General features: G+C 47.6%; 1 protein-coding gene and 1 pseudogene across 1 annotated transcript in view; both read right to left on the reverse strand.

The window, feature by feature from the left end:
* LOC119161633 (frequenin-1) overlaps nt 1–16134 on the reverse strand; it is a 1172367-nt gene that overhangs the window by 4421 nt on the left and 1151812 nt on the right. Inside the window, exon 7 of the mRNA XM_075881058.1 lies at nt 3734–4200. Within this exon, the coding sequence (XP_075737173.1) occupies nt 4057–4200 (144 nt within the window). The 3' untranslated portion in view covers nt 3734–4056. The remainder of the gene's footprint in view (nt 1–3733; nt 4201–16134) is intronic.
* LOC142777097 (uncharacterized) lies at nt 4356–14674 on the reverse strand (annotated as a pseudogene).

The following is a 16134-nucleotide window of genomic DNA, read 5'->3' on the forward strand; positions in this document are numbered from 1 at the left end:
GTTAAAAAGGGTGCTTGCTTTTGCGGCTCATCAAAAAAATATACGCACTCTGAGAAGACAATCAACAAACTTTTAAAATTATATTCGTAATTGATCATACGCTGATATATGCTCCATTCGGAATAGCTGTATTTCTAATTAAATAGCAATCCTAGTGCGAGAACTGCCTGGAAATATGGGTTCTTGCTACCTAATAAACAATATTACCATGCGAATGAAAGATACTTCTTTAGCACCAAAGACAAGACATAATTGATCGTTATAATAAACGCACGCAGCGGAAACTTGTACATAATTAGGAAAAGCAAAGTATAATTGACAGTAAGTGTACTATTATAAGTGTATTGAAATAATTGTGAGGCACATGCTAAGAAAGTAAAGTGGACGAAAACACAACCTACCATCGGCAGTGATCGAACGTGCATACTAGAACTTGTTTGGCTAGTAGGCAATTAGTCTTAATGTAGGGCAATTAGGTGCAACTTGCGTTTGCGCATCATTGTTGATCATCGCTTTTGTGCATTACCCTGTACTTACAGTGTGGTCAACAGATAAAGGGGGCACCCGAATAGAATTTTCTTATTGTTGGTCTCCTACCGGCTAGGCAATGCAAAAACGTTGTTAGCAGACGGCGCGAAGCTGTCCAAAGTAGTCAGAAGAATTAATCACCAGTAGTCATAAGCAAATACAAGCCTTTGTGCTTTTGCAGGAGAGGAAAATCCGTACAGCCCGTTACAAACGTGTTCTTTTCAACAGTAGACCCGCCTGTACATAACTGGGTCAGTTAGACCCAATTAACAGTGGGTAGTGAGCGATGTGTTAGGTGTGTAGTTCTCGTGTGGAAGAGCACCTGAACGTTTGAGTGTTTGTTAGACGTCCAAGTAGCGCTAAGTTTAATTACATTATGACTAAAAGCGCAATTTTCGGATAACGCACCCGATGCTTCACCAATCGAGATACGGCTGTGGTCGTCCTCTATTCCACTTATTCGAGTATTTATCCGCATGTAAACTTGTGATTGCTAGTGCTGCTAGATGCCTTGACGGCATTTGTGGAACACAGTCTGTGCAAGCTGGCGTCATGTGGCACATAACCTTTTTACAAGCGGACAGCTGGTCAACATGCCCTCGCATACTAACTGTAGACATGAAGTCTGCCAGAGCGAGATGCTCATTACTAATGAAATAAAGAAGAAAATATTAGTGACTCTTTTCTTTCTTTGACACAACCGTAATAAAAAGAGGCAGATAAAGAAACCAAGGACGGTACACGGGACGCCGATATGTAGCGAAGCCTTCAGCGTGTATCCGGAACAAAAATTGGCAGATCCCACATACGGTGGGAATCGATCATATGCGAAGCACGAATGAGGAAGGTTGATTTATCACATTAAAATCAGCATTGCGTTACCATGTGGATGCGAATTGTTACATTATTTTATTTTTATTTTAATTTATTTTCCTCAAGGGTTCCTAACACAAGGGACATTACATGAGGGGTGGGCATACAAGACATGGGTAAAGGTAAAAGTGGATGTGTAACAAAACAAAAAAACAAAAATTTTAGGACATAGCTGAAGCGGCAAAAACAAGGGGTAACATGTACATTTGTTTGTGGACTCTGAATAAAAACATTTTACTGAGACAAAAGATACTACTTAAAAGGTACAAAACGTTGCCAAGTACACAAAATATACATGCACGCCTTACTAGGAAAATGACACTAGAAAAAAAAGTCAGGCACGTTAAGAAGTTACCTTGAAATTATTATGGTTCAGTGATGATTGACAGGGAATTTTTAAAAGCTTCTGCATCCTGAATGCTAACAATGGTATCCGGTAGGGCATTCCATTCCTTACCTGTCCGAATGAAGAAAGATTGGGCAAATGTAGTAGTTTTGGGACGAGGGCAATGTACTTGCATAGTGTTGCAACAACGATCAGAGAAATAGGGGCGTTGGGTGACGTAAATGCTAGATGGGGATGCATGATAGAATTTGTGGAATAATTAGAGCCGCGCAGTTTTTCGGCGTTGACTAAGAGTCATAAATGCGACACGTTTCTTTAAGTCTGTTACACTGGTAAACGATGAGTAATCGGAAAAGGCGAATCTGGATGGCTTCTAGGTTTTGGATGAGTTAATGCTGGTGTGGGTCCCAAATCGCCGCGGTATACTCCAATTTCGGGCGTATTATTGTGGTGAAAGCTAATATTTTTAAGTGGCTGGGAGCAAACTTCATTGTTCTTTGGATATAACCCAAAGATCTACTACCTGTTAAAATTACGCGATTGATGTGGACGGTCCATGATCGGTCACTTGAGATATGTATTCTAACATATGTATACGAGCTAGTCGGTTGTAGAAAATTGTTATGTAGGGTGTAGTTGTGCACTAAAGGATTAGTACATCTGTGAAAGCACACTGATCTACATTTAGAAATGTTTAAACTCATCTGCCACTTGTGGCACCAATTATGCCGTATATAACTTTCATGTTATGATTATTATGTTCGGACGTGTCATTTACTTTCGTAATCTATTCACGTCACGTGATGCCAAATTGGGTATGTGTGGAGCTAGCAAAACGGTCGCGAGCGTGCTATAAGCGTAGTACGTTATGTTTTACATGACCGACATGCCATGATTAATATGTCTGGACATGACTTTTACCTTCGTCGTCTACTCACGTCACGAGATACCGAATTTGATGTACGTTGGCTTGCCGAAACGGTAGTGAACGCGTGATGAGCGCCTCATCTAGTCATGTTTTACATTACACGCATATCATGATTTTCATGTTTGGACGTGTCATTTACCTTCGTCGTTCATTCACGGTTCGTAATACCAAATATGGTATATGTGCAGCTTGCGAAACGGCCACGAGCGCATCATGAGCGTGGAATGTAGTCATGTTGTTACATGACACGCATCTTATGATTAGCATGTTTGCACCACTTGCATACCTTCCTCATCAATTCACGTCCCATAATATCCCTTTTTGTATATATAAAGCTAGCGAAACGGCCGTGACCACATCATGAGCGCGGCATGTAGTGATGTTGTTACATGACATACATGTCATGATTTTCACGTTAGGGTGCGTCCCTTGTGTTCCCCATACAGTCGTGTCATACGATACCAGTTTTGCAACATGTCATGGGAACCAAAGAACCGCAAGAGCAGAAAGACCATGAAATGTGATTCATGACGTTCATGACATACATGTCGTAATTTTCGTGTTATCAGTAGTCGCTTATGCCCATCATACAGTCATATTATGCATAGCAATTTTGGAATCTATAGCATTATAGAAACGGCCAGGAAAGCTAAACGTCGTAGGCGGCTAGATAGATAGATAGATAGATAGATAGATAGATAGATAGATAGATAGATAGATAGATAGATAGATAGATAGATAGATAGATAGATAGATAGATAGATAGATAGATAGATAGATAGATAGATAGATAGATAGATAGATAGATAGATAGATAGATAGATAGATAGATAGATAGATAGATAGATAGATAGATAGATAGATAGATAGATAGATAGATAGAGATAGATAGATAGATAGATAGATAGATAGATAGATAGATAGATAGATAGATAGATAGATAGATAGATAGATAGATAGATAGATAGATAGATATGCTCAGAGTCACCGAAGTACGCTGATAAATGCTTCGCATTTAAAAGATTTTGAGGAATGGCCGCGGAAGCATAGCGTATTACCGTTCAGGGGCAGCAGTTCCGTCTGCGCTGCAGAGGGATCCGCGGCCTGATGAGGAAGACGCCGAGTGCGTGAATACTTCGCAGCGGCAGGGTCCCGCCTCCGCAGCGGCGGCGAAATGGCAAGGTCCTCGACGCTCCTGCTCACCGGCAGACGTGGTGCCTACTGCCATGCGCTGGTGGTGGTGCACCGACGCTGCAGCCAACTGCTGGACATCTGACCAGACTCGGCACTGCCAGCACCGTTCGCAGCTGCGGTGGACCTGCGCAGCCAGGATGGCAGCCCGGCAGCCTGGTCTGCCGAGCGCAGGAGCTACAGTGGCGGGTCATTCGGAAGAGGTGGTCGAGAAGCTGCGCAGGCTCTTCGGCTGGTCCGGCATGGAGACAGCGTTGAGCAGGGCGCGCCGGATCAATGGGTCCGTTTTGAAACCCTCGCAGAACTCCTCGCGGCTGATGCGGGCGTCAGCGTCCTGCAATGTCACCGTTCATGGGTGAGGAAAAATAATGCATGCGTGCTGATGACCTTTCCATGCTCGCTCGTTGTGCAAAGAAGCCGGGAAGCTTTATACCGACATCACACTTGCGTTCCGAAATCCTTTGAAGCAGTGGTCTATCGACTCAACTGTCAAACATGATCTGCCACACGAAAGAAGTCAATTTATTCAACGCAGCACCCACCACTCCACTGAAACTTCGATGGTCGTTGTGCGAACAGCACTCACAACAGCGCGAACAGCATTCACAGAGTACCTAATGTACTTGTACGCACGATTATAATTTGAAAGATGAGTGTGCATGTTAAAGAATTCGAGGTGGTTGAAATTACCGGAATCCTTCACTTTGGCATCTCTCTAATCATATGTAGGGTTTCGCAACGTTAAACCGCTCTTATCAATCAAGCAAATCGATTTTGATTTGGAAAATGGCTTCTAACCAGTATGTTTTAAATATTTCAGAGTTGTGATAAATTTAATACTTGCCCCTTGAAATTGGTGAACTGGACATACACTCCATAACAGCCACGTAATCGTTTTCCGCGTGCTTTCTTAATTTTTATAGCCCACCACAGTTTTGTTGCTCAATAAAATAAAGCTGAATAAACAATGACCGCTATGAAGAAACTACTTATGGAGCTACTCAAACATAAACAAATGTAATTGAGTTTGTAAGTGAATTTATAAGACCTAACATGAGTCAACATGAATAAGCAAATAAACATCCGCAGTGCTATATAGTTCTTGTGGCAAACGCCTAAAGCACTCAACGATCGTTTAGACTTGCCGAATAGCAGTGTTAGAACTCCATCGAGTTGATCGACTTTTGGCGTTTCGATGGGCATCGAGCGGATGGCCTTTCAAAAGAGCCTGCGTGACACAAGTCAGATGGCCTCTTTATTACTCTTTGTTGTGGCACATAGCACTGATGGAAGACGACAGTTATCTAAAGAGAGCTTCACCACGTTTTACTTCTTCACCAACTCTTTCTTTAAGCTGAGGTTGTCTCCTCAGATTGCATGTATGAGCGTCATCACACGAACGCTACAAGGAATGACAACGAGTGACACGACCAGCGCCATTGCAACATTCCGGAACCTGACGATGTGAGTGAAACCTCAAACCACATAAAGCCATATGGAGTGTCTGTTGACGTAGCAATAAAAACTGCTCTACGTTACAGCCTGTAAGTAGTCCTTACACCTTTTCAATTCAAAATATTTCGGGCGTTTAATGAGCCGCACTTTTATCGGAAGAGCCCTTGACTGGAAATCAGTGTGGATATGACCGCAAACATCTTGGCTACTGCTTTATGAGATATTCTAAAGAGATTAGCATTGTATTGATTAGATAGGTGTCTTTCTTTTTAAAAGAAGCCCTAGACAGTGACTAAAACACAAACAAAACGACTTCTTTAGTCCTTCCGCTGTATCACTCGCCTTTGCGCCATGCTTCAAAAGGCCAGAAGAGTACTTGAATAAATCTGTGGAAACATTCATATACAAAAAATATATGTTATCGACTGCCTCGTGTCTACTGTGGTTTGCCATGCATTGGCCCACCAATTTCGCGCTGCTTCGCATGACGATCGCTCGAGTGCCACCATACCACTCTGCTTACCAGTGTCGACACGCTGACCTCATTGTCTGCCTTCACTGGTGCACGCTGGCGCAAAGGTAAAGAAATTTTATTGGCTTGTTGGCAGGAGTATCAACTTAACAACCGGAGTTGCGCCACTTTTCCACTTGATGTTGTTGCTCTAGCGGGGTCCAGAATTCTAATATACACAATAAAATATTCAATACATTGAAAATACAAAGACTCATACTCATCTTCCCAGCGGTATCCCGATGCAGATACGAGACACATTAAGAATATCGAAAGCGTGAACTAACAACCACTGCTTTCTCTTCTCGTAACGACTGTTTCGAGTATTCATTTTTCCTTGAAGAGTGACAGATAGGAATAACCTTAGCAAGAACATCCTTCAAGGAGTTTCTTTTTCAGCGTTTCTTCATAGCTGAAAAATAAATGGCTAATTTTTACAGTTACTGTCTGTTTACATGTGCCTATCCTGATGGTTTGTTTCAACTGCTCGTATGGTAAACGCTTTGATAAATAATTGAACATAATTTCATTACCTTTAGTGTAGGTGTTCTTTTCCCGATGTTTTCAATATATGATTGTAATCATCTTCCTGTACATGTATATATAGGGCAATTACAATAAAGTTTTGTTCATGCATTGAAATCCACAATGCTAAAATTCCTGATGGGAATGCAGCACCAGTAAATGAATGAATATTTAAATAAATAAATAAATAAATAAATAAAGATCCGATTAACTACATGTGCCTTCGATACTGACCAGTCTTGAATCCTTTCATCACGTGTCTTTTTACATTTTAGCATGAAACTTTTAGTAATTTAGAGGCCCAATATTTAGCAACAAAATTGCGTTTTAAGCACCATAAATAGGCAAGCGGAACACCCTTCGAAGCTGCCAAAGTTGTAAAGATAGGCACAATAAATTTTTGCATAAACTAATGATACTCCGAAGTAAGACGTACGCGGCGTTGTATTCAAGACAGGAAAGCAGAACTGTTGTTTACAATGGCACAATGGCGTGAATGGTTGAAGATGGCCATGAAATTGTGGTTTTTCCCGCACAGTTCATAAAATATAGATCTCTATTTTTACCCTGTATCATGGTCATTCAAGTGACCACAATGAAGAGAAAGGAAGGATTGCTGGCCCTAATTATTTGTGACATGCACAAAACAAGCAGATGGTTTGACTGCTAAAAAGACAGGAAGGGAGAGATTGAACTGCATCGGATCAACTGTTTTTTTTTGTGCCAGCAGTTGGGCGCTCGCGCGTCCCGAGAGTACCTACGTCGTCTTCGGTGTTGTTCGTTATTCGGCGAGGGTCGTTTTTTCGCCGTTTTGGGCTCGCTGGCTCCTTGTTTTTCGAGCGCCCCGAGGACCTGCTGGACGGCCCAGGGCTGTTATTCCTGGTCGTAGCTCTTCGCGGCTTCCTCGAGCCACAATGGGATTATTCTGGATCTTGTTCCTATGAGTGTTTAATGCAGTCCCACAAGATGTGCAGTCCCACAAGATTTCATCTGCCATCTCCCTCCAGCAGGCCTTGCACTTGTCGGTCGGGTATCTCTCGGGGTAAATGCGGTGCATCTGTGCCGGGCTCCGTAGTGATCCGGCCTGGAGGTTTCACAGTAGTACCGGCTCCACTCGACCCAGCCGCAAGTGCGCGAATGTGCAAGTCCTGCGAACCATGCGGTAGGCTTACGTTATGTCGATGTAGTCCATCATGCTGTCCTTGGCTTCGAACCACGTTGAACGGTCTGTCGCTGGAGCACGGTTGTTTAGTGTTTGCGTCGCTGAGTGTGCCGTCTGGTTGTGGCTGTCATCGCGTTCCGACGCGTCACGCGCGTGCACCGGGAACCACATAATTCTTATTTTTCTGTCTGAAAGCGTGGCCGCACGCAATATACGCCCGGCCTCTCTACAGATTTGGCTTTTGGCGGAGTTTCACACCTCCTGTCTAGAGTCACTCAGCACCGTATGTCAGGCTGTGTCGGCGATAGCTGGGGCGATGGCCACCTCCTCCGCTTGTTCCGCTGTGGAATTTTCACGTTCGCTGCATCCTTGTTGCGCTGGTCGACGCTTCGATTACTACCGCTGCGAATGCGTTCTCTTGGCATTGAGCCGCGTCCACGTACCTCGCCTGCACGTCGTTGGCGTGCAGGTCGATGATAGCGCTGGCCCTTACCGCCCTTCTTCTGTTTTGTACTCGCAATTTATATTCTTCGGATCGTGGTCGGTTCTAATCTGGCATCGGACCTCATCAGGGACGGGGAGCTTCATCTCTGCTTCGCTCAAGCATCCTATTTCCAGATCCTTCAGTATCGTCCTGCCGGCTTTGGTCGTGGACAGCCACTCCAGTTGAGCTGCTTTTTGCACTTCGCCTATTTCCTCGAGCGTGTTGTGTATCCCTAGGTGTAAAAGGCGGGTGGTGCTCGTAAACTCAAACAGGCCCTGCGCCGTCTTGTACGCTCTTCTGATGATGGCGCTGATTTTGTTGCGTTCGTGCTGCAGCCATCTGTGGCAGGCTACAACATACGCGACGTGACTGATGATGAAGGATTTTATGAGCCTGATTTGGCTCTCCTCTCAGAAGCCTGCCTTCCGGGACACCACTCGTTTGAGGGGTCGTGTGGAGTTGGCCACCTTAACAGTGAGACGGGTGATGGTGTCGCCATTTCTTCTGTGTTTCTCAATGATCATGCCAAAAATGCTGATTTTACCGACTTTGGAGATCACGTTACCGGATTTGGTAACGACTCAAGTTTTTTTCGTATTTTCATTGTCTGGTCTTGCCTCTGCCGTTGTTGGTAGGTTGAAGTATTAGCACCTCAAATTTTCTTGGCGCACACCTTAGTCCGGTGCCTTTAAGCTGGTCTTCTGTCGCGTCTACTGCAGCTTGCAGCGTGCCCTCGATGTGGGTGTCGTTGCCACCAGTCACGCATAGCTTGATATAATCCGCGTAGTTCGTGTGCCTGAAGTCTTCGATATCCGCGACCTTCTCTGCCACTCCGATCATTACCAGGTTGAACAGCATTGGCCAGATGACCGATCCTGCAGTGTGCCAGTGCTCCCAAGCTTCTTCTCTTGCGTCTGTAGGTCGCGTACTCGCAGCTCGGCGGTCTTATTCGTGAGGAAGTTATTCATATAGTTTTAATGAAACGGGGTTTATTGGCACAAGTAGTACTTGCACAGTAGGTGTATTGATGCGGAAAGCAGGCGGCAGCAACGGACTCAGGAATCACAGCAATCGGGGCAAACGCTCGCGCTTGGCTCCTCTTGCTAAAGGCGTGACCCACTGCAGCACATATTCTTCTTCCTCTCTACAATACCCAGGCGACGAAGACGAGCCATCCTGGTAAGTCAAGGTGACGAGATTAGGAGTGGGTCGTGATATGGCTTGAGACGACTCACGTGGACAGTCTCACGACCAAGGCATCGCCTGTCTGTAGATGGCGTGATCGGCTCGATCACGTATGTGACAGGAGATCGACGTTCGACGACGCAATAAGGACCGTGAAACTTGGGGGCAAACTTAGTGGACAGACCTGGGGAGTGGAAGGGCAGTCGGAGCCAGACAAGCGAGCCCACGGCAAAAGTCTCGACTTGCTGGTCGCGGTCGTGGCGGTCTTTTTCGAATGCTTGCTTGTTCGAGGTGAATGATCGGGCCAACTGACTACACTTTTCAGCGTGGTGCAAATTTTCAGAAAGAGGGCTGAACTATGAGACGTCGGGACGATACGGCAAAATTGTGTCAAGGGTGGAGCATGATTCACGCCCATATAGAAGAAAGAAAGGCGAGAAGCCTGTGGTTGACTGCGTCGCGGTGTTGTACGCATAGGTCACAAATGGGAGAATGACATCCCAGTTTGATTGGTCGGAATTGACATACATGGCGAGCATGTCTCCTAGCGTTCCGTTGAAGCGCTCAGTTAGACCGTTGGTCAGCGGGTGGTAGGCTGTAGAGGTGCGGTGCACCATGCGGCATGCCTGAAGGAGTTGTTGTACAACTTCGAATAAAAAGACACGCCCTCGATCACTTAGTAGTTCACGTGGTGCCCCGTGACGCAGTACAAAGCGTCGCAAAACGAAATTGGCCACGTCACGTGCACCTGCCGTAGGTAGTGGAGCTGTTTCAGCATACCTCGTCAGATGGTCGACGGTGACGATGATCCATCGATTTCCAGTGGCATTGTAAGGAAGGGGACCATATAGATCGATACCAATGCGGTCGAAAGGGCGCGCCGGACACGGTAGAGGCTGTAATAATCCGGCTGAATGGGCAGCTGTCTTTGATCGTTGGCATAATGAACAAGACCGAATGTATTTTCGTACAAAAGTGTACATACCACGCCAGTAGTAACGCTGGCGGATCCGCTGGTATGGTTTTAACACACCAGCATGAGCAAGTTGTGGGTCGGCATGGAAATACTCACAGACATCAGATCGCATGTGGTGTGGTATAACCAAGAGCCATTTACGACCATCCGCGTGGTAGTTTCTGCGGTATAGTTGCGCGTCCCGTATCGCGAAATGTGTAGCTTGGCAGCGAAGAGCGCGTGGGTATGCAGACGTTGAAGAGTCGGAAAGAATGTTAAGGAGAGATGTTATCCATGGGTCTTTCCGCTGTTCAGACGACATGCTTGTGACGGAAATGGGAGCGATGGAGAAGTTGGTGTCCGAATGCAGGTCTGCGGTGGATCTCACTGGTGATCATGAGAGGGCGTCCGCATCAGAGTGTTTTCGTCCTGAGCGGTAGACGACACGAATGTCGAATTCTTGTAGGCGAAGAGCCCAACGTCCAAGGCAACCTGAGGGATGTTTTAGCGACGCCAACCAACAAAGTGCGTGGTGATCGGTCACAACGTCGAAACTCTGTCCGTACAAGTAAAGACGAAACTTGCTTAACGCCGAAACGATTGCGAGGCATTCTTTTTCGGTTACCGAGTAGTTCATCTTCGCTTTTATGAGTGCGCGGCTTGCGTATGCGACGACGTACTCTGAAATACCGGGCTTTCGTTGTGCGAATACTGCTCCCAGACCAACGCCACTGGCATCTGTGTGCACTTCAGTGGGGGCACTTAGGTCGTAATGGCGTAGAATCGGTGGGGACGTAAGTACACGGCGCAGTGTAAGGAAAGCTTCGTCGTATGCCGGGATCGATCCAGTTAGAAAGATTAGCTTTACCGTTCAGTAGTTGTGTAAGTGGGGCTATTATTGTTGCAAAGTTGTGGACGAAACGACGAAAATACGAGCACAAGCCGATGAAGCTCCTAAGTTCTTTGAGTGAAGTCGGCTTCGGAAAGTCGGCTACGGCTCGAAGTTTGTCTGGGTCGGGGCAAATTTCATCCTTCGACACAACGTGACCAAGTATAGTAAGTTGGCGAGCCCCAAAGCGGCACTTCTTTAGGTTAAGCTGGAGGTTTGCCTTGGTAAGACACTGAAGGATGGTGCGCAGACGGTCGACGTGGGTAGGGAAATCAGGCGAAAATACGATAACATCATCGAGGTAACATAAGCATATCTGCCATTTAAGGCCGCGTAAAATGCTGTCCATCATTCGCTCAAACGTTGCAGGTGCATTGCACAGACCGAATGGCATAACCATGAATTCGTATAGGCCATCCGGCGTAAAGAACGCTGTTTTGGGACGGTCACACTCTGCCATCGGAACCTGCCAGTAACCTGAACGTAAAACCAGCGAAGAAAAGAATTCGGCACCTTGTAGGCAATCGATAGCGTCGTCGATGCGGGGAACAGGGTATATATCTTTCCGTGTAATTTTGTTCAGTCGCCGGTAGTCGACACACAATCTAATCGAAACGTCTTTTTTCTTCACTAGCACAACAGGTGAAGACCAGGGGCTAGAAGATGGTTTGATGACACCACGCTGAAGCATATCATCCGCCTGCTCTGCAATTACACTTCGTTCTTTTGGTGATACGTGGTAGGGGCGTTGCCGCAAAGGAGGGTGCGTTCCGGTGTAGATTGTGTGAGCGACAGTGTTAGTTTGACTCAGTGTCTTTTGAGGAAGGTCAAATTAATCTCGGAAATCATGCAGAAGGACTATTAGCTGGTCCAGATGATCCGAAGGAAGCTTGCTGTCGATGGAACGATTGAAGATATCGGAGGAGTAGTCGTCCCGCGTAAAAAGAGGAGTAACGGCGTTCAGTTGAAGTTGCTGGCCAGGGTCGTGGGACTCAATAGGCACAACAACGTTGTCATCAACAGGATAAACATAGCCCAGTGTTTCGTGAGCTCTTAAGGTGAGAGGGCATGAGCTAGGATTGCAAACGACAATTCCGGAAGTATTTTGGTGAGGTGGCAGAACGGCGTATGGCAGAGACGTACCGTGGCGGCGACTGAAAACGTGAGATGGGGAGAGCACAACGGTAGAGCCTGACAATTCAGTGCGATTGACGGGGACAACAATGGCACTAAGAGGAGAAACATCAACGTCGGAAGCAACAAGAAGCTTGCCCAGGTGAGTGTGCTCGTTGTCGGTAGATGGCGCATCTGAAAACACAGATAATTCCACCTGCGCGCGAGCACAGTCAATTACGGCGTGGTGCCGTGACAAAAAATCCCATCCTAGTATCACGTCGTGGGCACAAGTGGTCAAAACAAGAAACTCGATGTGGTACAGGACGTCCTGAATGATTACTCTTGCTGTACATGCTCCGACTGGTCGAATAGATTGCGTGCTCGTGGTATTCAGCAATACGTCGGAAGGCGGCGTCGTTACTTTTCGTATCGAATGGCAGAGTTTTTGACTCATCACAGATACGGCGGCACCCGTGTCAACAAACGCAAGAGTTCGTAGACCTTCAACAAACAGTTCCAGAACGTTTGTGGGGGACGGGCGAGGACTTCTACAATGCGAAAATTTCGCAGCTCGTGCCTCCGGAGCTGCGGCAGTCAGTTTTCCGTCTCTGCGGGGTTCGGTCGGCGACGCAGCGGGGACGAAGAACGGTAGCGGCGTGGTGAGGATGAGCGACGGGGACCACCGAATGGTCGGTAGTCGGCAGCAGTGTGGTGGTCTATTTCGGATGGGGACGGGTCGCGTTGCACTGATTGTCAGTCGTATTGACGGGGCATTTCTCGTTGCGCGTTGTACGGGGCCGGGAAAGAGTCGTCAGAGTACCTCGGAGCTGCAGCCGGGCCCGTTGCGAAGCGCCGGCGACAGAAGCGTGCCACGTGATCTGGATATCCGCATGCATAACAGATTGGACGATTGTCAACTGTGCGCCAAAGGTTTCCGTGATAGCGCTGTTGTGTTGCTGACCTGGCGTCGTTGGTACTCGTAGAGGCTGGGCAGTCGGACAAAGTGGAGGTCGTGGTGGAGTAGCAGCAACAGCAGCGTAAGTCAATGGCGTGGTGACAGGTGTTGTCTGAGAGACGGGTGGCAGTGCCTCAAAGACCTGCGCCTGTATTACCTGTCTGATGGCGGGCGCGAGACGCTTAGAAGAGGGTTTCGTTGCCGGTTGATACGGCAGACACGAAAGTTGTCGGGCCACCTCCTCGCGCACATATCGTTTGATTTCCGACATTATTGTGTTGTTGTCTCCACCTTGGGTCAATGCCGCGAGAGTTTCATCGGTAGTCGCTGGCCGCCGTGTCATGACCCGTTGCTTGCGCAATTCCTCGAAGCTCTGGCAAAGAGTGGCGAGTTCAGACACGGTACGGGGGCCCTTGGCCAGCAGCATCTGGAAGGCGTCGTCGTCTATCCCCTTCAAGATGTGTTTGATCTTGTCTGCCTCGATCATTGAAGGGTCAAGGCGCTTGCACAAGTCGAGCACATCCTCGATGTAGCTTGTGAAGCCTTCCCCCTGAAGCTGTGCGCGTCCCCGTAGGCGCTGTTCGGCACGGAGCTTGCGTACCTCGGGGTGACCGAACACATCGGTAATGCATAGCTAAAAGGCACCCCAAGTGGCGAATTCTGAGTGGTGGTTGTTAAACCAGAGACTCGCCACCTCTTTCAGGTAGAAGGGTACATATTGAAGCTTCGCAGGGTTGTCCCACTTGTTGCTTGCGCCTACCTTTTCAAATGTCGACAGCCAATCTTCTACATCTTGCTCATCGGTACCGTAGAAAAAAAGATGGATCACGCACGCGTAGCGAAGTGGGCACAATGACCATCGGAGGCTGGGTCGTACCTTGCTGGGTGGTTTCTTCAGCCATTTCTGGGATGGCAGGTAGTTTCCTGTTGCGGAGTTCCAGGTTGAAGTACCCAGCACCTCCACCACTCTGAAACGGGGTTTATTGGTACAAGTAGCACTTGCACAGTAGGTCTATTGATGTGGAAAGCGGGCGGCAGCAACGGACTCAGGAATCACAGCAATCGGGGCAAACGCTCGCGCTTGGCTTCTCTTGCTAAAGGCGTGACCCACTGCGGCACATATTCTTCTTCCTCTCTACAGTAAGATCATTTCCCCATGTTGAGACTGGAGACTTCAGACAGGATCGCCGAGTGTTTCACCTTTTCAAAGGCACTCTGCAGGTCGAGCTCCAGGATAGCCTTGTTAACGCGGGTGCTTCCGCCACCGTCACTGATTTGTTGTTTGAGCTGAAGCATTGTGTCCTGCGTGCTCAGGAGCTCTCTGAAGTCAATTAATGTTGCCGGATACATCCCTTTTCAGGTAGTCTTGCCACCTGTTTATAAGAACGTGCTCCAGCACCTTGCTTACGCAGGATGTGAACGAGATGGGCCGAAGGTTGTCCGTATCAGGTGTCTACCCTTGTTTGGGAATCAGAACGGTCTTGGCTGTCTTCCGCTGCTTTGGCAGTGCGCCTTCTCTGCAGCACTTATTGAAGTATTTTGCAAAGTTCTCAATCGAGCCGCCGTCGAGGTTCTTGAGCGCCTTGTTCGTGTTGAGGTCTGGGCCAGTCGTCGACCGGCTGTTGATCTCAGGCAGGGTCGCGCAGACCTTCACGACGTTGATAACACGATCGAACTTCACGTTGTGTAGGCCACAATTCGACGCGTGTTGCTAGGTAGGTTTACTTGGTAGGTATCTGTTGGTAATGCGACTGATTAATTCATCGGTGCCGTGTGCCAAGACCGCACAATTGATGAGCTTGGCGAGCCTGTCTCTTTGGTGTGACTGCGACTTGCACTTAGTTTCGTCTAGCAGGTTCCACAGCAAGTCCTACGTCTTCCCGCTTTGAATTTGCCCATCTGCTGTGTTGCAAATCTCGTTCCACTGTTGTGCAAATAGCACTCGGCAGAGATCTTAAATCGTACGGTTGAGCTCTGCTACCTTCTTTCTCAGCTTGTGGTTTAGCTGCTGTTTTTTTTCATCGATTGAGTATGGACTGTTTGACTTCGAGTTGTTGCGCTAGCCGGCTGTCTACTTCATTGGTATCCGTGTGCGTTTCAGTTTGATTGGTCGCGTTGCGTGCACTCTTGGTGATTCGGTCGTCCATGAGTTGATGTCTTCAATTTCGTGGTCATCGTCTCTCTCCTGGTTTATGGTGTCTCGTAAGGCATCCCTGTCTTTTCATTTGTGTGCTCCGTGGCTGGCGTTGTGTTTTGGTATGCCAATTTCCACGACGGTGTTGTCGCTACTGAGGTCGGCCCCGTGTTTCTTCACGTGATCGCACCCCAAACATCATTCTTGACGAGCATGAGGTCCGGAGTGGTGTCACTGGACATGAAATAGGCGATTCTCGTCGGATGCAGTGGGTCTGTGATGAGGGTGAAGTCGAGTTCCATGGAGTTTTGGTACAGGTCACGGCCCCTTGCTGTGTACTCATTGTAGCCCCAGGCTGAGTTCATCGCGTTGAAGTCAGCGCACGCGATCAGCGTGTTGTGACCCGCTGTGACGCTTGTTCTTTGCAACAATGTCTTGAATTTCTCTTTCCTTTTTGATGAGTTGCTGTACATGTTGAGCCGACAAAGGCTTCCCGTTCACTTCTTGCCCGGGATGATTTCTGTGAGAGTGTGCTCGATCTTGATAGTGTTGTGCAGCTTGTGCTCAATGAATGAGTCCCTTCCTGACCAGGGTGTAGAGGCCTCTGCCGTAAGGCGGGCCCTTGTGAACTTTGTAGCCGGGCAGTGTCGTGTCAGTGATTGTCTCTTATGGTAGTATCACGGCTGACTTGCACGCGGTGCGTGCGATGTGCTGCTGCTTGACTGACTTTTCTCTTCCGAAGCCACAACAGTTCCACTGTCACACTGTTATGCCTGTTGCTGATGCGCCGAAGGCCATGATTGCGTTGGCGTGTACGGTGTTTCTTGATTCGATGGCTGTAGTGTGCAGAGGGGCGCAGACGTCGTGCGGCTTACGATCGGCTGCAGCGTCATCTCA

Source organism: Rhipicephalus microplus, chromosome X, assembly GCF_043290135.1.
Source record: "Rhipicephalus microplus isolate Deutch F79 chromosome X, USDA_Rmic, whole genome shotgun sequence".
Classification (NCBI taxonomy): domain Eukaryota; kingdom Metazoa; phylum Arthropoda; class Arachnida; order Ixodida; family Ixodidae; genus Rhipicephalus; species Rhipicephalus microplus.